The 19,720-nt window shown below is 37.9% G+C and overlaps 6 protein-coding genes, 1 long non-coding RNA gene and 1 other non-coding gene across 13 annotated transcripts; 2 read left to right on the top strand and 6 right to left on the bottom strand.

Annotated features, from left to right (window-relative positions):
- Nucleotides 1-2,080: 2,080 nt before the first annotated feature.
- Nucleotides 2,081-3,934, bottom strand: LOC111791192 (dof zinc finger protein DOF5.1-like). Its single transcript, XM_023672440.1, has 4 exons — nt 3,703-3,934; nt 3,431-3,551; nt 3,173-3,368; nt 2,081-3,013 (listed from the first exon to the last, which is right to left on the bottom strand). The coding sequence occupies exons 1-4, from the start codon at nt 3,751-3,753 to the stop codon at nt 2,344-2,346; spliced, it is 1,038 nt and encodes a 345-aa protein (XP_023528208.1). The 5' UTR covers nt 3,754-3,934; the 3' UTR covers nt 2,081-2,343.
- Nucleotides 3,935-4,198: 264 nt separating this feature from the next.
- Nucleotides 4,199-4,271, bottom strand: TRNAR-ACG. The gene has a single exon. It is a non-coding gene; the product is annotated as a tRNA-Arg (tRNA).
- Nucleotides 4,272-4,725: 454 nt separating this feature from the next.
- Nucleotides 4,726-7,029, bottom strand: LOC111791001 (H/ACA ribonucleoprotein complex subunit 4-like). Its single transcript, XM_023672167.1, is given in 2 exon segments — nt 4,726-5,740; nt 5,963-7,029. Coding segments are annotated over 2 exon segments (1,755 nt in total). The 5' UTR covers nt 6,890-7,029; the 3' UTR covers nt 4,726-4,912.
- A 443-nt stretch (nt 7,030-7,472) lies between these two features.
- Nucleotides 7,473-9,345, top strand: LOC111790780. Its single transcript, XR_002814561.1, has 3 exons — nt 7,473-7,873; nt 7,967-8,026; nt 8,113-9,345. It is a non-coding gene; the product is annotated as an uncharacterized LOC111790780 (long non-coding RNA).
- Nucleotides 8,526-10,060, bottom strand: LOC111790778 (uncharacterized protein At3g17950-like). 3 transcript variants are annotated; one of them, XM_023671836.1, is made up of 4 exons: nt 9,863-10,059; nt 9,635-9,711; nt 9,371-9,520; nt 8,526-9,116 (listed from the first exon to the last, which is right to left on the bottom strand). In XM_023671836.1, the coding sequence occupies exons 2-4, from the start codon at nt 9,662-9,664 to the stop codon at nt 8,652-8,654; spliced, it is 645 nt and encodes a 214-aa protein (XP_023527604.1). In that variant the 5' UTR covers nt 9,665-9,711; nt 9,863-10,059; the 3' UTR covers nt 8,526-8,651. The 3 variants fall into 3 exon arrangements, 2 of the variants coding, with proteins under 2 accessions (XP_023527604.1, XP_023527603.1); XR_002814559.1 differs by having other exon boundaries at nt 8,526-9,131; nt 9,635-10,060; XM_023671835.1 differs by having other exon boundaries at nt 9,635-10,058.
- Nucleotides 10,061-11,145: 1,085 nt separating this feature from the next.
- On the bottom strand, nt 11,146-12,787 carry LOC111790779 (uncharacterized protein At3g17950-like). Of its 3 annotated transcripts, XM_023671838.1 has the most exons (4): nt 12,590-12,786; nt 12,362-12,438; nt 12,098-12,247; nt 11,146-11,843 (listed from the first exon to the last, which is right to left on the bottom strand). In XM_023671838.1, exons 2-4 carry the CDS (start codon nt 12,389-12,391, stop codon nt 11,379-11,381), a joined length of 645 nt encoding a protein of 214 aa, XP_023527606.1. In that variant the 5' UTR covers nt 12,392-12,438; nt 12,590-12,786; the 3' UTR covers nt 11,146-11,378. The 3 variants fall into 3 exon arrangements, 2 of the variants coding, with proteins under 2 accessions (XP_023527606.1, XP_023527605.1); XR_002814560.1 differs by having other exon boundaries at nt 11,146-11,858; nt 12,362-12,787; XM_023671837.1 differs by having other exon boundaries at nt 12,362-12,785.
- Nucleotides 12,788-13,224: 437 nt separating this feature from the next.
- LOC111790777 lies at nt 13,225-16,334 on the bottom strand. 2 transcript variants are annotated; one of them, XR_002814558.1, is made up of 6 exons: nt 15,625-16,334; nt 14,743-14,800; nt 14,549-14,666; nt 14,293-14,410; nt 13,726-13,936; nt 13,225-13,616 (listed from the first exon to the last, which is right to left on the bottom strand). XR_002814558.1 is itself a non-coding variant. In XM_023671834.1 (5 exons), the coding sequence occupies exons 1-5, from the start codon at nt 16,168-16,170 to the stop codon at nt 13,883-13,885; spliced, it is 894 nt and encodes a 297-aa protein (XP_023527602.1). In that variant the 5' UTR covers nt 16,171-16,334; the 3' UTR covers nt 13,618-13,882. The 2 variants fall into 2 exon arrangements, 1 of the variants encoding a protein (XP_023527602.1); XM_023671834.1 differs by lacking the exon at nt 13,225-13,616 and having other exon boundaries at nt 13,618-13,936.
- Nucleotides 16,335-18,190: 1,856 nt separating this feature from the next.
- Nucleotides 18,191-19,187, top strand: LOC111791852 (metallothionein-like protein type 2 B). The gene is made up of 3 exons (XM_023673350.1): nt 18,191-18,347; nt 18,658-18,741; nt 18,820-19,187. The coding sequence occupies exons 1-3, from the start codon at nt 18,283-18,285 to the stop codon at nt 18,902-18,904; spliced, it is 234 nt and encodes a 77-aa protein (XP_023529118.1). The 5' UTR covers nt 18,191-18,282; the 3' UTR covers nt 18,905-19,187.
- Nucleotides 19,188-19,720: the final 533 nt, after the last annotated feature.

The following is a 19,720-nucleotide window of genomic DNA, read 5'->3' as shown; positions in this document are numbered from 1 at the left end:
AAAAAAAAAAGAAAAAAGAAAAGAAAAGAAAGCAGCTTAGATTCAGCTTTAAACTCATTGCTAGCTTTTGACTACCACCCTTTTTAAGTAATGCACAAAAATGAAGACACACACCCATTTATATACTCTTAATATTAATTAATTAATTAAATAAATAATAATAATGATATAAAATGTGATATTCACTGTCCTGTGTACCTTGTGTAATTTAAGTAAGTTTAGGGGGGTTTTATATAATAAGTGAGGAATTTGAGGGTGGAGAACCCAATTTTGTTTCTTTCTTGTAAGTTTGTGCAATTTCACGCAGTCGAAAAGTGCGTGCAATTCAAACATGGAAGCTAAGAGTGGGACCCACACGTTACTGACAAAACAGATCTTTGTCGCCTTGTGATGCGTGTCAATACTATACTCCCAGCGGTTTATTTTTTTATTTTTTTTATTTTTTTTTGTTCTTTTTCTTGAATATATTCATGGGGAGCGATTTTGTTGGGTAGAAGCTCGAGCCCATTATTAGTACATATTGTTTATTAGTAAGACTCACAGTTTTAAAATGCGTCTACTAAAGAGATGTTTTCACACCGTTATATAATTTTTTTGTTTACCTCTGTAACTGATGTGAGATCTTAGACATTGTCTCTACACATCGGAATCAAGGTAGAGTAGAAGTTTTTAGGGAAGCGTACGTAAAAAAAATTGTGCTAAAAATTGAGTTGGTAATCATTTGGTTTGTACTAAACCAAATGAAATGATGAACACACCATTTCATTGGAATTGTTGCAAAGACCAGACCAAATTATTGGAACAATGACAAGCTTATATAGATATATATATATAGATAGATATATAGATATGTATAAACCCCAAAATGAGTTTAATGGGGTTTTCTTTTTTGAAGGAAGCGCTGATTTGGGCAAAATCTTTGGCTTTTTGGTATGTGTTGGACTGTGTTCTCCCTGCATATACCCCTTTTGTCTCCCTTCTTCGTTCAAACATGGGTTTTCCAAAATCTTACTTCCTCACATCATAGAAGGAATATCGTAATCATGACCCGGTGTAAGTGGGTTGGGTTTTTTCTTTCTTCCTTTTTTGGGTCAATATCCACATTCTCGGAAATCAAACCCATCATCTTACAATAAAATTCGTTCCTAAAAAATAGTTTTGAAAAACAAAAGTAGAAAATTTTCTTATACAACGAGTATGTGAGATCCCACGTAGGTTGAAAATGGGAACGAAACAGACATGTTTTAAAATTGTGAGGGAAAATCCATGAAAGAAAGTTCGAGGACAATACCAACCGTTATAGTTGAAAAGCAACCATAACTAATTAGCTTAATAGCTTTGTTTCGAGGGATAAACTAAAACCAAATTTAGAGTTTAAGGAAATTGTTTTTTCTTCATATACAATTCGAAAAACGTCTTTACAATTCACGACTCGACTTTTATCGATATTGAAAAAGATTAATTGATACCTTCTTCAGAGTCAAAACAGCATTGGCATATAACATACTTTTCTTTATTATTAATTTTTTCAAGAAAATGAAAAGAAATAAAAAGTACATAAAAAAAAAAAAAAAAAAAATCATCCCTTTGTTTTACTACAAACCCTTTGTCTAGAATAAAGAAATTTTTTATAGAAAACAAAAACTCACTTTGCAGAATATAAATGCATTTCCCATAACCATATAATATATAGCCTTTATGGGAATTTTGTTCTAAACAAATAAAAGCTCTCATACCTTTTACTTCCAATTTCCTCGTTTTAGAACGATGTTCGTGTCGGCGTCGAGAGTTGTAGATTCAACAATATGTTTATTATCATGGGTTTTTAGTACCATTGGTGTTAAAAGGAGAATTACGAGTAGCAAACCCTAGTTCAACAATTAAACGATAATTAGTGTTTTTTATTCACGAGAATCTATATTTAGAAGTCGAATCGAAATGAACGTAATCATGAAAGTTCTAAATTCGTATTAAAAAATGTGAGATGTTTTAGGGTTTTGAGAGATGTCATTATTATGCAACAATTGGGAAAATATTGGAAAGCATGCATTTTGGGATATTGATATGATCATATAATATATGAAGGAAGGGACACACAAAGTCTCAATAATCTATATTGTAATAAAATGTTTTCAATTCTCATTCTCAACTCCAATCCTAAATACTAATTCTAAAATTAAAATTAAAAAACAAAAAAAGAAAAAAAAAAAAACCCTCAAAGATATGATTTTTAAGAGAACAAAGAAAGTAGCATATATTTCTAGGGTTTGAGGTAACCATGATGATGACACGAAGGATCCGACCATCCCATTGATCCGACCAAACTGTTAGTTCTGAACATTTCTATAATGGGTTTCTTGTTGAAGATGAAGAACTGAAACCAGAAGGATCCGACCATCCCATTGATCCACTGCTCCAATATTGTTCATTGCCAACTAATTGTCTTCCAATGTTATTACCTTGATCTGGGGTTTCTTCCATTTTTACTGAATTCCCCATTTGGGTTAAATTCCTTGAGCTTGATGGTAATTTTTGCCTCATTTCCCAGCTGGGTCCGTCGCCGCCGCTACTGCTACCACCGTCGAAAGGGTCTAACCCGGAAAAGAAGGGAAATTGAGGAGCTTGTTGTTGGAGCCGCCATTGTTGGTCAAATCCCAAGAGAGATCCAATGCTTGTTCCTCCACCTAAATTAGTGTTGCCCAATTGGAAATTCAGGTCGCCGGTAACGGTGGCCGGAGCTGAGAGGCCACCGCTGTAGTTGAAGCCACTGATGTCGAAGTCGCTGAGTTGTTGGTGGAGAGGAGCCATGAAGCGGAGAGGTGGAATCTGTGGGGAAAGACCTCCACTGTTGTTGGAAGCTATTGCACTTGATGAGGAATTCCCTGAACCACAGGTTTGTTGTCGGTCGGAACTGACCGGCGGCGACTTTGAACTTCTCCCTTTGCTTCTTTTGTTCCTCCGGCACCCACCCCCGACCGGAACGCTTCGCAGCGTCCCACCTCTAGTCCAGTACCTTCAAGAGCGGAGCCAAAAATATGAAATCTTAAAAAATTTATATAATACCCTTTGAATTTAGAACCATACAAGCTAAGCTAAGCTAAGTAACCCTTTTATGGAAGGAATTAAAAGAGCAAAAAAATTAATAAATTTGAATAAAATCATAAATATTTACCTTCGACATGTCTTACAAAAGTGACGAGGTTGAGTGAGGCTGTAATTGTTGAAGTAGCAGAACTTAGTGTTGGTTGAATCACATCTTGGGCATTTCAATGCTGCCTCAGGCATGGGAATATTAGCCATTCGAGCTCGCTCGGCCATCGAACCGGGGCGGATGGAAGTGGGAGCACCGACGCCATGGGCTCGTGGGGCTTGGGTGGCGGCGGTGGGCAAGGGACATAGGTGGAGCNGGGGCGGATGGAAGTGGGAGCACCGACGCCATGGGGGGGTGGGGGAGGGGGCGGAGGAGGGGGTGGAGGAAGGAGCTGGGAGCTGAGTCCGGGGGTGGTGGTGGTGGTGGTGGTGGTGGTGGTTCCCAGTTGATGGGTGAGTTGCTGAGGGAAATTAATAAGAGGGAAATTAATAAGAGAGAATGGAATGAAATATGTGAAGAATATTCAAAAGAAAGAAAAACTGAAGGTATAAAGAGAGGAAAATAGGGGAATATTGAGAAAAGAAAAGAAAAAGAAAAAGAAAAAGGGTTACCTGGTGCCAGTTGGAAGGATCAAGATAAGGAGGAATGGAGGAGAAATTCATGGTGAGGTGTGTTTTTCTGGGTTGTGTTTATCTTTTGTAAAGGTTGATGAGGAAGAACGAAGAAGGAAGAAGGATGAGGAAGAAGGAAGAAGGAAGAAGGACTCCTTTCCCTTTGTTTCTTAGTCTATAAGCTTCTTTTCATCCTTTCCCTTTCTCTCTCATCCAACCCATTGTGGGAGGAGAGAGATTAGTGGTTAGATTAGGGCTTTTGTGGTGTACTACGGTCTTCCTTTATATCTATAATGTTCTTTTTTGCATGGGAATATATGTGGGGTCCATGTGCTCTATTTAACAAACGACACCGTTTCATCCAACCTTTTCACAACAAAGAAAATTTCAAATGTTACCACCCCCACTAATAAGGACGGAGGGAAAGAATGAAAAGACTATTGTACGTTTATACTCGATGGATAAATGGGAAATTTTTAAAAAAATATATCTAGAGCGACTTCACTGGGGATCGAACCCAGAATCTCTGGTTTCGTAGACCAGCGCCTTATCCATTGGGCCATGAAGTCCTTGTTGAATGCTTATGCAAATACAATTATATAATAATCGTATAATTATGCAAAAAAATATACATTTCATAAAATTAAAATGATTAGCAGTTTCGTTCTAGTTGGAGAAGAACTCGTGATTGTCAGAGATCATGATGTTTTGGATCGGCCATGAAAATTTGGAATCTGCTTGGTGAAAACAGATAAAATCAAAACATACTAAGCAACAAAGAGGAACAACACTCATATTAGGGATTAAGCAAACTAGTAAATCTCAACTTGATTTCACATCTCAAATTATACAAACAAAAACAAAATTGATTTGCTTGAGCTCATAGATGTTCGTTCTATATGGGCCATTCCTCCTTCCACCCTTCTTCATTTGCTTCGTTAGAAATGTCAAATCCTTGGTTGTCCCAAGGATGGGCCCATCAGCTTGTAAAAGATGGAATCAAAGATATCAAAAGAGACCATAAATCCAAGAGATGATAGCCAGGAAGATACTATGGTAGAATCGAACAGAGTCGAAATGTTGAAACAAAAATTCTACAGCAAATGCGTAATAAAGAAAGAAAGAACTTGCAAAATCTAGAAGAAACTGAAATGGACAGCCATACAATCAGAGTTACCCAAATAAAATGTAAGAATCTGATCCCTCTAACTTACTCTTCTGCATCTTCTTTATTCTTCTTTTTCTTCTTCTTTTTCTTCTCACTCCCATCAACATGATCATCTGCTTCCCCATTTTGAACATCACCAACGCCAGATTCCTTATCTTTCTTCTTCTTTTTTTTCTCCGACTTCGGTGTCTCCGGTGTACCTGCTTCTTTACCCTCTTTGTCCTTCTTCTTCTTTTTCTTCTCCGACCGCTCAGTATTCTCCTCGTCCGAAGGTTCACCACTACCCTTCTCTTTGTCTTTCTTCTTCTTCTTCTTTTCTTTCTTCCCGCCTTCTTCAACTTCTTCGGCATCTTCAGTCTTTTCAGCTTTCAGTTTCTTAGCAGGAGCAGCTTCGGTTTCTTCATCATGTTTTCGCTTACGCCCTCCACCATCTTTTTCTGTCTCTTGCTTACCCTCATCAACAGTTGCAGAGTCAGTAGCAAACACGCTAGCAACCAAAGAATCACCACCAGTGGGTAAAACCAAATTCCTCATCCACTCCGAAGGAGTTTTCTCATTTGGTTTTCCATGCTTGTCCAACTTCCCTTCTCCAATAAGTTTTTTCTTCATTGATGCCCTTGGACCTAATCCCCATTTCCTTGGGTAAGTATCTCGGTCCATCACAACCCTTTTGATCTTTGCAACTACACCATGATCACAAGTTGCCATCACAGAAGTAGTCATCTCTGCAATACCAAGAGCAATGGCTTCACCCTTGGTGGTCATGAGTACAACTTCTTCCCCAACCTCAATATCGTTCTCAAATCTCAACAGCCCTGGAATCATCAACTTAGCACCATAACAAATAGCATTAACAGCAGAATCCTTGANCTTGTTGAATGCTTATGCAAATACAATTATATAATAATCGTATAATTATGCAAAAAAATATACATTTCATAAAATTAAAATGATTAGCAGTTTCGTTCTAGTTGGAGAAGAACTCGTGATTGTCAGAGATCATGATGTTTTGGATCGGCCATGAAAATTTGGAATCTGCTTGGTGAAAACAGATAAAATCAAAACATACTAAGCAACAAAGAGGAACAACACTCATATTAGGGATTAAGCAAACTAGTAAATCTNCGTCAAAACCACCTCAAGAGGCATAATTACTCTCCTCAAGTAGCTCTCATCTTTGAAATTATCATAAACCCATTGAGCATCCATCACATCATGCATTGTAACCATGTTATCCTTCTCACCCAAGATCCCAGATCTTACCCTCCTAAGTTCTTGCATATGCCCTCCAACGCCAAGAATCAGACCCAAGTGCACACATAGCGTCCTAACATAAGTTCCAGCTTCACAAGAAATCCAAAACACAACCAAATGTTTATCAGCATCATACTCAAGAAGCTTGCTTTCATATATAGTTCTAATCCTAAGCTGTCGTTTCACAGCCGATATCAACGGCGGCCTCTGAAACACAGCCCCGGTGAGCGTCTCCAAAGCCCGAGCCACCTTAGAAACATCGGGAACAGAAGAATGCAATCGAGCAACACAAACATACTCCTTACCCGCACCCTGTTGCGATTTCACGAGCCGCGTGGCTCGATCAATGCACACTATCAGGTTCCCAGTAACCTTCGGGTCGAGAGTACCACTATGACCCGTTTTCTCAACCCGAAGAATTCTTTTAATCCAAGCCACAACTTCGTGCGACGAAGGATTCGCCGGTTTATCAAGATTGAGAATACCATACCTGATGTAGTCAACCAGAGGCCGCTTGAGTGGGGAGAAACCGGACGGCAAAGGAGTGTAGTGACCGGTACGTACATTGAGACGATCATAGTTCTTCAAAAGAATAGGCCATTGAGATGTATCCACCGGAGGAGTAAAACTTTGAGGCTTGATCATAAAGTCGGCAACGTCCTTTGGCGGCTGCTCATCAGAACCGACAGCCGGTGACACTTCGTCATCCTTACTCCGGTGCTTCTTCTTTTTCTTCTCCGAACGAGAAATCTCAACGCCCGACATGGCTGAATTTTCGGAAAACTAAGCAATAAGCTGCGAGTGTGTAGGCTGCAACGAAGAGAGGAAATGGTTTTCTCTAGGGTTTTAGAGTAGCCGAACTTCAGACAGCGGGTGGTTTTAGGCGCTAATGGTAATATATATGGGCTTGTTGGGCCTCATAAGTCTTGGGCGTACAATTTAGTTGGAGTGGGCTCGAATAAAAGACCGAGGCCCAATTATGCAAATGGGTAAAATGATAAGGCCCAATATTGAACCCGCTGTTGGGCTGAAATGTTATCGAGCCCGAGAATCTATACTGTGCGGCCGTGCGTTGCTTTTTACTTTACAGCCGTAAGCAATCGACCAATCACGGAAATAGTTTCAGAAAAGGACTAAAACCACGTTTTATATTTCCTTTTTAAATAGAAAAATCGGCGGAAAATTAATTAATTTAGACGTATTTATTGTAATGAAATATTTTTTTAAAATGTCAAATATATCTATAATTATTCCATTAATAATAATTGGTTGAAATTCTCATACACAACAAAAATTATATCATGCATGAGGATGAGGAGATAATATAAAATAATATAAAGTATTTTCCTTTCTGAAACTATTTGGGCGGGCAGGTTCAAATTACGAGGCTGCTTCAATTCATTTCATTTCATTCAATATCACTCTTCCAATGGGCCTGCTGCAATCCCCTAACTCATTGTACGGCTTCCATTGAAGCCTGGTGAGTGAGCTTCTTTTCCAGCTCCTCTCCATGTTCTATCTTGTAGGTGATTATTGATTTGAGGTTGCTGAAGGAGAGGGAATGGGCCAGGGCCTGAGCTGCGGACACCGCCATGAAAATGGACTCTGCTTCACTGCTCTGCAGAATGAGGATGTGGAAAGTGTTCGAGCCATGGTGGAGACTGATTCGTCTATCTTACACCACACCACACCATCCACCATCAAAGATCAACGGTCCTACATGTGGCGGCAGCCAATGGACAGATCGATGTGAGTTTAAGTTGAAGATTTACTCTGTTTGATGTTGATGCGGAGTCTTCTTCCTCTTTTTGGAAGAATTTAGTTGTTTATTTATTGATGTAGATTCTTTCGATGCTCTTGGGTCGGAATGCGAATCCCGATATTCTGAATCGGCATAATCAGGTTTTTTGTTCGTTTGATCGAATTGACTGTTGTGAACTCGTTGTCCTTCTTTTTCATTGAATCGATTAATTTTTCGGTTGTTTCAGACTCCTCTGATGCTGGCTGCTATGAGCGGGAGGGTAGATTGTGTTCAAAAGCTGATCGAAGCAGGAGCTAATGTTCGTATTCCGTTTTGGATGATTTTCAGGAGTTTGTTTCTTATTTTGCTGCTATTTTTTCTTACTGGCGTCGATTTGATTTCCGTAGATATTGATGTTTGATTCTAAACATCGAAGAACCTGCTTGCATTACTCAGCTTATTATATGCAGTAAACAGTTTCTAAAGGCATCCATAGGACCATTTGAAGTTTTTTCTTCTATCATATGCTAACAGTTAATAAGCTAACCATGGCTGTCACTTAAAGTGGTTCACTAACTTGGCAGTAAACAGACTGAACGTAGCAGCTGAGAATACATTGATTTGTCTGATCCAAACACAATGGCTCAATGGTGATAAGTCTCCCACAACCCAAATGGTAGAATGAAAGAAATGACCATATAACTTTTGACATGCATCATTTGTCCATGAAGAAAAGGTTGTAGTGAAACAATGCATTCAAAGTTATTATAGGAATGAAAGAAAGAATTATTTGATGAGTTGGCAATATAGACATGAAAATAGTGGAGGAATCCCTTGACAGTAACCATCTTCAGCAAGTTCTCCAATTGATCTTCTGCTTTCCTCTGTGATCGCCGGTGCAAATGGCTGCACGGGAGCAACTTGATCACTGGAAAACAGAGAGTTTGTTCCAGAAACAGGACGAACAGGCGAGTAATCATTGGGTCCATACATGGTCGGGTTGTGAGCTCTCCTTTCTGCTTCAAGAGAGTGTTCAAGTGAAGGAGAACTGCTCAAGCTCACAGCATCAGGGCGGAGTTTAATGCATAAAGATAAAGAAAACAACCATGGCTTGGACTTGTACTTCTTTTTGTCTTTGAGTATTTCCACTCCGTTTCCTTTGGTCGATCTTCGCGACAGCTCCAGAAGGCTAGAGACTCCAATGAGACTCCCAAGCGTGATGCTCTTGTCATGGTAGAATGATCCAGTTGACTAAAAACCAATTGCCTGATGGAATTTAGCAAAAACAGGGCCAAAAAGACAATGCCAGAGATTTTGAAGTTTTTGAGACTAACCCAACGCAATGTATTTGCATGATCGAACGAGAGCATGAAAGAAAAGGAATTCTTCTATAATCAAGCATAATGTGCTAAATTTTCAGCCTCTCTAACGCATACACAGTTACACAGGCAAAAGAAGAACAGAAAAAAAGAAAAAAAAAAGAGGAACTAATTGAAGTAACAGACCTCTGTATCAAGATCTGAGGAAGAGTCGGTGAAGGAACTAGGAGAATGAGTGCGCAAAGTATTGAAAGAAACCGAGGCCGAGAGATCATGATTTCCCGCCAATCCAACTCTGGTGTTCATAAGCCGCAAGCCTAATGGCCATCCATCTTCCTACATTCCGAAATCCAACGCTCGATTAGGGAAAATGAAGCACTCCGAATTTTCACGTGGAGAGAGAGAGAGAGAGAGAGAGAGAGAGAGAGAGAGAGAGAGAGAGAGAGATACCTGTTGAGCCATGGTTGAATCTGAAAGCATGAAGTGCAATAATGTACCAGGAGAAAGGGGAGGGGGTCAGTTCGGAGCTTGAGAGATACGACGAAGAGTCAAATCCGGCGATATCAAAAGGAGAATTCAGGACGAAGTGAAATAATTAAACCGAAGAAATCGACGAACAAGAATGGACAAGGAAGAAACTATAAAAAAACTTAAATTATAGAGAGAACAAGAATGTACGATTGCTCTTGCGAATTTGCATCACATGGCTGTCATACGACGCCATTGGCATTTGGCCCTGCAAATATCAGCCTCAGTCAATTTGAACTGTGGAGGAATTGCAGTTTCTGTGTAGCAGACATGGGAGCTGGCGGAAGGAAATGACGTGAGAGAATAATTTCCTACTGCCGTCCGATTTGAAGCTGGACTAACGACCAGTGGAGGGCCAGAGAAGGAAACTCCCAAATTCTATTTTCTTTTCGCGCAATTACTATTATACCCTCCTTTATTTCTTCTTCTGCCACTCGCCAAGGGCTTCTTGTCGTCATTTTGGTTTATCAACACCCAATATGTCCAAAACACCCTTTTATCGGTATTACTATTTACGTTAATTTATTAATTCCAATTTTTTTTCATGGTAATTTAATATGTGAATCATAAAATTGTTACTAGTTTATTATTGATTTTTTTTCAAATTAGTCTCTACGAAAGTGTTTTTATTAGTACATTTTATTGCATAAAACTTATTTTTATTAGTATATTATTATTATTATTATTATTATTATTAGATTAAATATTTATGAATTTTACCTTTATTTAAAGACTAACTCTATTATGTCAAAAATCACAATATTACTCTCTAACTCATATAAATGTTTCAAAAATGAGTACAAAAACCATTAGAATAATGGAGAAAGTTGAGAGTTGCAGTAACCCAAAATGAAAATCAAAGCTTAATCGGCATCACACTATTTTTAGTCATTGCTACACCTATTCTAAATCTCAATTTCCATCCAAAATTGTGAAAAATTCAGCTCCCAACATGATGAAACATTTATGAAGGTCCCACGTTATGGTAAGTTAATTGCTTCATCCGCAGAACCAATTTCCTTTTCAGACAATGGGCCACAAATCCAGCTCGAGCTCGAACAGAAGAGTTTATCACTAAACCAATGGCCTGCACCGACTGAGGAATAATGATAAAGTGCTGTATAGCAGGCATCCAAGAAAGTAACATCACTTCGCAACAACCAAACGATCCTCCAAACTGGGGAAGTGGGACCAACAACATACATTATTACATATTGTAATGCCAGTGCATAAGAAAAGGTGCAACCANGCTATTTTTTCTTACTGGCGTCGATTTGATTTCCGTAGATATTGATGTTTGATTCTAAACATCGAAGAACCTGCTTGCATTACTCAGCTTATTATATGCAGTAAACAGTTTCTAAAGGCATCCATAGGACCATTTGAAGTTTTTTCTTCTATCATATGCTAACAGTTAATAAGCTAACCATGGCTGTCACTTAAAGTGGTTCACTAACTTGGCAGTAAACAGACTGAACGTAGCAGCTGAGAATACATTGATTTGTCTGATCCAAACACAATGGCTCAATGGTGATAAGTCTCCCACAACCCAAATGGTAGAATGAAAGAAATGACCATATAACTTTTGACATGCATCATTTGTCCATGAAGAAAAGGTTGTAGTGAAACAATGCATTCAAAGTTATTATAGGAATGAAAGAAAGAATTATTTGATGAGTTGGCAATATAGACATGAAAATAGTGGAGGAATCCCTTGACAGTAACCATCTTCAGCAAGTTCTCCAATTGATCTTCTGCTTTCCTCTGTGATCGCCGGTGCAAATGGCTGCACGGGAGCAACTTGATCACTGGAAAACAGAGAGTTTGTTCCAGAAACAGGACGAACAGGCGAGTAATCATTGGGTCCATACATGGTCGGGTTGTGAGCTCTCCTTTCTGCTTCAAGAGAGTGTTCAAGTGAAGGAGAACTGCTCAAGCTCACAGCATCAGGGCGGAGTTTAATGCATAAAGATAAAGAAAACAACCATGGCTTGGACTTGTACTTCTTTTTGTCTTTGAGTATTTCCACTCCGTTTCCTTTGGTCGATCTTCGCGACAGCTCCAGAAGGCTAGAGACTCCAATGAGACTCCCAAGCGTGATGCTCTTGTCATGGTAGAATGATCCAGTTGACTAAAAACCAATTGCCTGATGGAATTTAGCAAAAACAGGGCCAAAAAGACAATGCCAGAGATTTTGAAGTTTTTGAGACTAACCCAACGCAATGTATTTGCATGATCGAACGAGAGCATGAAAGAAAAGGAATTCTTCTATAATCAAGCATAATGTGCTAAATTTTCAGCCTCTCTAACGCATACACAGTTACACAGGCAAAAGAAGAACAGAAAAAAAGAAAAAAAAAAGAGGAACTAATTGAAGTAACAGACCTCTGTATCAAGATCTGAGGAAGAGTCGGTGAAGGAACTAGGAGAATGAGTGCGCAAAGTATTGAAAGAAACCGAGGCCGAGAGATCATGATTTCCCGCCAATCCAACTCTGGTGTTCATAAGCCGCAAGCCTAATGGCCATCCATCTTCCTACATTCCGAAATCCAACGCTCGATTAGGGAAAATGAAGCACTCCGAATTTTCACGTGGAGAGAGAGAGAGAGAGAGAGAGAGAGAGAGAGAGAGAGAGAGAGAGAGAGATACCTGTTGAGCCATGGTTGAATCTGAAAGCATGAAGTGCAATAATGTACCAGGAGAAAGGGGAGGGGGTCAGTTCGGAGCTTGAGAGATACGACGAAGAGTCAAATCCGGCGATATCAAAAGGAGAATTCAGGACGAAGTGAAATAATTAAACCGAAGAAATCGACGAACAAGAATGGACAAGGAAGAAACTATAAAAAAACTTAAATTATAGAGAGAACAAGAATGTACGATTGCTCTTGCGAATTTGCATCACATGGCTGTCATACGACGCCATTGGCATTTGGCCCTGCAAATATCAGCCTCAGTCAATTTGAACTGTGGAGGAATTGCAGTTTCTGTGTAGCAGACATGGGAGCTGGCGGAAGGAAATGACGTGAGAGAATAATTTCCTACTGCCGTCCGATTTGAAGCTGGACTAACGACCAGTGGAGGGCCAGAGAAGGAAACTCCCAAATTCTATTTTCTTTTCGCGCAATTACTATTATACCCTCCTTTATTTCTTCTTCTGCCACTCGCCAAGGGCTTCTTGTCGTCATTTTGGTTTATCAACACCCAATATGTCCAAAACACCCTTTTATCGGTATTACTATTTACGTTAATTTATTAATTCCAATTTTTTTTCATGGTAATTTAATATGTGAATCATAAAATTGTTACTAGTTTATTATTGATTTTTTTTCAAATTAGTCTCTACGAAAGTGTTTTTATTAGTACATTTTATTGCATAAAACTTATTTTTATTAGTATATTATTATTATTATTATTATTATTATTAGATTAAATATTTATGAATTTTACCTTTATTTAAAGACTAACTCTATTATGTCAAAAATCACAATATTACTCTCTAACTCATATAAATGTTTCAAAAATGAGTACAAAAACCATTAGAATAATGGAGAAAGTTGAGAGTTGCAGTAACCCAAAATGAAAATCAAAGCTTAATCGGCATCACACTATTTTTAGTCATTGCTACACCTATTCTAAATCTCAATTTCCATCCAAAATTGTGAAAAATTCAGCTCCCAACATGATGAAACATTTATGAAGGTCCCACGTTATGGTAAGTTAATTGCTTCATCCGCAGAACCAATTTCCTTTTCAGACAATGGGCCACAAATCCAGCTCGAGCTCGAACAGAAGAGTTTATCACTAAACCAATGGCCTGCACCGACTGAGGAATAATGATAAAGTGCTGTATAGCAGGCATCCAAGAAAGTAACATCACTTCGCAACAACCAAACGATCCTCCAAACTGGGGAAGTGGGACCAACAACATACATTATTACATATTGTAATGCCAGTGCATAAGAAAAGGTGCAACCAACTAAATCACTTTCTATAAAAAGATATGAATGTTTTACCAAAGATAAGAAAGTGCCTACAACATTACAAGAACCCATGATGAACTTCTCTTTGGTAGATGGTGTTTCTCCATTACAGTTGTTCCTTGAGAGATCTCAGCTTGGTTACAACTTGCATTCTTTGAACTTTTGTGGGCTGAATCAATCATGCAAGTATTTACTTTTGCCCCTGGGATGCACCAGGTCGATACTCTCCAATGCCAAGCAGGTCCTGGAAATGTTTAAGTATGAATCACATCTAGTCTACAGGGTAATGGATTTAAAAGGAGCATCAAACATGTAGCATTTTTATCCAATCCAATCCAATCCATACGACATACAAAAGTAAAAGTTTTCGACAATATGTACAAAAATGTCGAATATATATGCTCAAATCTAAGATCTTAAGTTTTTTTTCAAAAGTTTTATGGTAAATTAACATGATAGAGGAGGATGTGTTCAAAACTCCTGCAATCTCTTTCGTTCTACATAGATATCAAATATTGATAATTCACATGTTAGGCTTTAGGAAAAAATTGATATTTGAGCCTACATAATAGAAAATGTTACCAATTCAACATGACTTACTTGGCATGCCTTATTCTTTGCCCTTGTTTCTGCTGTGCTAGGAATATCATGATTTGGCTTTATAAATCTCTTCTCACGTCGTTCACACGAGCCCCATCCATCACAAAATCTACCACCTCTAATATTGAGAAAATTAATGTAAGAGTGTAGTTCAGTTCAAGATTATATAACGTGGAAGGAGCTTAATACAGCAGAATCAATAAACAAATAGGAATAGTATAATGGATAAGTTATTAAGTCCCATCCATAAACATACTGCATATATGCTCGAACAACAAACTCAGCACGCTGGACATTGCGGTTATCGTCAAATTCAATTGTCTTGTCCTTGATTTCAAAAGAGAGATTGAAATAAAATGATATTTTCCTCCATCCTGTATAAAGTAAACTGCCCCAGTTACATCTATTTCTCCATGTTGGAATGAAAGGACATAGAGTACAGTACTCCACCTGATTTTTTTATGAAAGGGTTCCCAGCAATCATGGTGAAATCCGATTTCTCTAGAATCTGTACGTTGAGAATTTCAAAGAATATAGAATTTAAACAATATTTAGAGACAAGATACATACAGAAGACATGGGATGATAGCCAATGCAAATTTAGGAAGGCAGTATGACATAACCAGAGAAACTTAATTCAATCCCATGACACAATTGGAGATTATTAAGGTTTCAAAAGCAAGTAAGACCATTCATAGACGCAAAATATGTAGCTTTTTAGAGAATTAGAAGGGAAATATTCGAAATAGTTTTCATGCTGGCTTGCTTAGTACATTTAAATTGGATTTTACTAAGATTTAAACCATACTTTAGATTAGTTAGGTTCTTTTTCAATCTTCACAGTAAATCTTTCCATGGCCTCCACCAAAACGAGCCAATAATGACTTCTCATGGCCCCGAAATATTTCACAACAGCCTGATCTGAACTGAAACATGGTAACATGCAATACTTTTAAAAGCTTAACATCATCTTTGAGACAAGTGAGAAAGAAAAACGTTTTCTATTGTCTTTTAACTAAACCTTGAAACCCCTACAATAGAAATTAATTGAGATTATGACCTTGACTTGATGTGATTCCTACCCCTTCAGTGATAAATTCTTGGATTCCCACAATGTATACTCTAAAATAAAACACATATTCCCGAATGACATACCAATGGATTCTTTAAGTTTCTGACTGTTAGTCTTAAGTTTCTAACTTTTAGTGCTCGGGCTATCCCATGGTTGCCTGTTCAATTGAAATTTGTTCAAACAGAGGCTTGGTTTGCGCAGGGAAAGTATCATATGAAAAAATGAAAACTAAAGGTGGAATTAATGGATATAGAAAATACCGCCATTGCCGCATTTTGATACTCCTTAAAGAGAGACACTGAAGGGAACTGCCCAGAGAGGCTATGCCTTGCAACTTCCCTTTCCTCGGTCAGCCCACTTCCACTAAAAGCTGGTGAGCCTTCAGATCTAGAAGCAATCTGCGGCGACAAATATGCTTCGGGAGACAAATATACCGGCGCAGGCGGATTCCGTAGCGCATTGTTACAGACAACCGCAAGAGGACTTCTCTCACTCATTTCAGATGCACACGTCCTTGCAATTTTCCGAGGAGGTTGAAACACCCAAGGCTCATGCACCACTTCACCCTCTACAAAAACCCTAGAATTTTTCTGCGCCTGGAATGGAGTTCTAGGGCTTTTTGGGAATTTTGGCGGCGGGGAAGGGTTTGATTTATTGACGCAATTAAGTGCTACAGACTTACGAGATGTAGACGAGGAGGAGGAAGAAGTCGCAGCAGCAGCAGCAGCAGAGTCGATTACAGCCCACAAAGCCGCATCATCGAAATCTTTGTCGTCGATTGCAGAGTACGCGATTGGGGGCGCCATTGTAGTGAAATTCTGAACTTCAGAACTGTCACTTCAATGAAAAACTCGCTTATCAAAGATTGAACAAAAACTACAGAAATCAAAACGCTGAAGCCATCGGAGAAGGCTCATTCGCCATCTCCGGTTCCATCTGAGGTATCTGAAGCGACCACTGCCCGGAAAAAAAAAAATAATAATAAAAAAAAATAGCGGGAAATGAATATTTGAATTCTGAAAGACACAAATAAAACGTCGTCGTTCGAAAGGGAAGACGATACGGAAGCCACCGTCCACGGTAGTGGGCCTGCAATATTATTGGGCCAACCTTATACGGACGAAGGTAAGCCCATGATACCAATGATATGGCCCATTACAGTGCTCAACAAATATAATCCATCAAAACAGTTAAGCAGAACGGGGAAGTGATTGTCAAATTTCCCTAAACGGTATAAACAAACCATAATTTTTATGAAAAATGATAAAATATTACTAAAATATTATAATATTTTAAAAAAAGAACCAAACAAATATTGTTGGTCCATTATTTTAAAATTTTAGCTGATTAAATGATTAAAAAGGAATTTTCGATCCCCCAAAAGGAGCTTTAAGGATTAAAGTTTAAAATAAATTAAGGTAGGCATCACAGCAAATTTTGGGCCACGCGGCTTATTTTGGACAGATTTCCGCGTGGGCCCATTAGTTTATGGTAGGATTGACAACGTGGGCCCATTTCTATGTTGGGTTGGTGGAAAATGTCCTCGTTGGCAAAAGGTAAAATGGTAAAAAAAAAGGTCGAATTTTGTGGGTCCCGCCCACAATGAATGACCCATGTGCTGTCCTTTGCCTAAACAAAGGCGTAGTTATTTATATATATATATACTATTTTTTTAAAAAAGTTATTATTAAAGTTTTCAAACTAGCTCCACTTCAAGTGCAAGTCTATTGTCTCTTGAAAAAATGACGTTCGTGGGCAATTTTATTTGTCACATTTTAATAAATAAAAACAAGTTAAAAAGATACAATATTAAAAAAAACGCAATAATCTTTTTAACATGTGATCGACCCACAAAAATAATATTTTAAAGGAATAAAAAAGTATAATTCAATTTATTATTATTATTAGTTAAAATATTGACGAAAATGGGTTAATTTGAGGTTGAGATGAGCTATTTTTTATAATTATAATATTGAGACAATAGTAATTCATATGATCAATATAAAGAAATCATTGCAAAAGGACTTTAAGAATAAGTAGTGCACTTACTAGGCTGCTGAATAGTGTACTGCGTTTACTATGCTAACATGCGCAAATGTACTACAAATTAACTGACACATTTGTAGTATATGTCTGATTTTGAGATTTGTTTTTGGAAAAATTAGTATACTTGTATTTTATTTTGAAATAGAATCTTAAATATATTTTGAATAAAAACAAATATGAGAGATATTTATGTGGGAAATTTTGTTATTTTGTTGAATATATAATATATTAATTAAAAAATGTATTTATGACATCAATTAAACGAAGGAATGCTACCAAATGGATGTATATTTGTAGAATTTGAAAAGTTTAAAATGTAATTTTTTTTAAGTTAAGGGTTCCTTGGAAAAATATTAAATGTTAAGTGTTAATAAGAAATGTTTTCAAAATATAAATAATGATTTGCATATTAAGAAAATTAATTGGATCTGAGTTTGAAATTATCGCACCTTAATTATCATTTAATACGTTGTTTGTTTTGGAAAAATACATCTCGACTGATTTAAAATATATTTGGTAGTTTCTTCATTGTTTAATACCAACCGTTTATTTATCTTTTATTAGATCAAATGTGGACCGTCGATTTACCTGATTGTCTGTTGCGGACCCCACAAAAGCCGTACAACTAAATCCATAAGGCGATTAGCGCGAGAGATGCGTGGAAGATAACGGATGCAGATTTGGGACCGGTATGGTTTTAATCCGCTATGATTTTGACACGTGGACGGTGATACTATTCTCTCTCCCCTTCCCCGCCTGTATTTAAGTATCTCATCCTTCACCCCTTTAAACTCGTTCAATCGCGATAGGTTCTGTTTTCATTTCATAAACAACCTTCCAACCTCTTCGTTCGTCGTTGTTCATCGTCGAAAATGTCGTGCTGTGGTGGAAACTGTGGATGCGGCTCTGCCTGCAAGTGCGGAAATGGCTGTGGAGGGTGAGTAAGCGCTATTTTTCTCCTTAGGATTCGATCGCGTAATTTATTTTCGTTGTTTTGATTCTGTGGATGATTATCTCTCGAGTATCTGATCTTCCGTTTTCTTGTATGTTGCTTTCGATTTCTTTGTCTTCTTTATGTCTTTTTTTCTCGCTCGATGGCGATCTGATCATGTGCCCGTTCTTTTATTGAACTCTGGAGATGAGAAAGATCGCGCGATTAAGGCGGATATTCGTCTAACAGGACTACAATTTTCATTTTCAGAGGATTATTGCGATGATTCTGACGTTTTTTATTTTCTGTTCTGCAGATGCAAGATGTTCCCTGACATGAGCTTCTCAGAGACCACTGCTACCATCGAGACCTTCGTCGTCGGTCTCGCTCCTCAGAAGATGTAAGTTCCTGAAATTAAACCTAATCCTTCAAGAGAAACTTAGTCTTTAATTAACGAAACCAGCGTTTTCCATATCAGGTCCTTCGAGGCGTCAGAGATGGGAGCCGAGAACGGCTGCAAGTGCGGTGACAACTGTACCTGCGATCCATGCAACTGCAAATGAGCAGCCGCTCGAATCCTCTCGAGTGGAGATTGTGTTCGACTACTAATAGTATGCGTCGTAATAATAATTATCAAATCTCCAAGCGTTTTCCTTCTGTCGTTGCGTCCTTAATTTGTCGCGTTCATTATGAATATTAACAGTTATGGAGTTTGTAAAAACGAATATGCTGTTATGGTTCAGTGATCGTGTTTGTTTAAGAATTCTGTGTTTATCCATATGCCTGTTTAGTGGTTTATCCATATCTGTGGTTGAAAATGAAGAACAGAGTTTGAATCCTGTCTAAGAGCTTGACGTGATAAATATCTTCATGCCTCGATTTCAAACAATATCCATAATTTTAATATTCGATAAGTCCTCGCGGTTTCAGTGGGGCCGATTCAATAGTTAAACATTCTCATTCTCAATCGACGTCCAAAATTAAATGCGCATTTACGTGTTCCTGCTTTGTCTTTCCTGTAATGGCCAAACTTGTAATGGCAAATAGCTTGGAAATTGATCCATCTTTTTTGTCCTCTTGCCTGTAATGATCGGTTAGCGCATCCTTTCTTCTTAAGGATCGGTTGCCTTTTGAAGATTAAAGTGGTTTATTCTTTTTAGAAAAACTTGTGGTTGCAACGTTGAGTCGGTGAGATAAGTGAGGAAGAAAACAAAGTAAAACGAAATCAATAAATTCAATTAAAATTTAAAGTTAATACATATTTTGAAATTTTATTTTTTAGGGTGTTAGAAATTAAGTAATACAAATATAGAAATAAATAATAATATATATATACTATTTTAATTATTCTTTTGTATTTATACATATTTTACATTAAT

This window comes from Cucurbita pepo, chromosome LG03 (genome assembly GCF_002806865.2).
Source record: "Cucurbita pepo subsp. pepo cultivar mu-cu-16 chromosome LG03, ASM280686v2, whole genome shotgun sequence".
Taxonomy (NCBI): Eukaryota; Viridiplantae; Streptophyta; class Magnoliopsida; order Cucurbitales; family Cucurbitaceae; genus Cucurbita; species Cucurbita pepo.
This window is presented reverse-complemented; position numbering and strand designations above follow the sequence as displayed.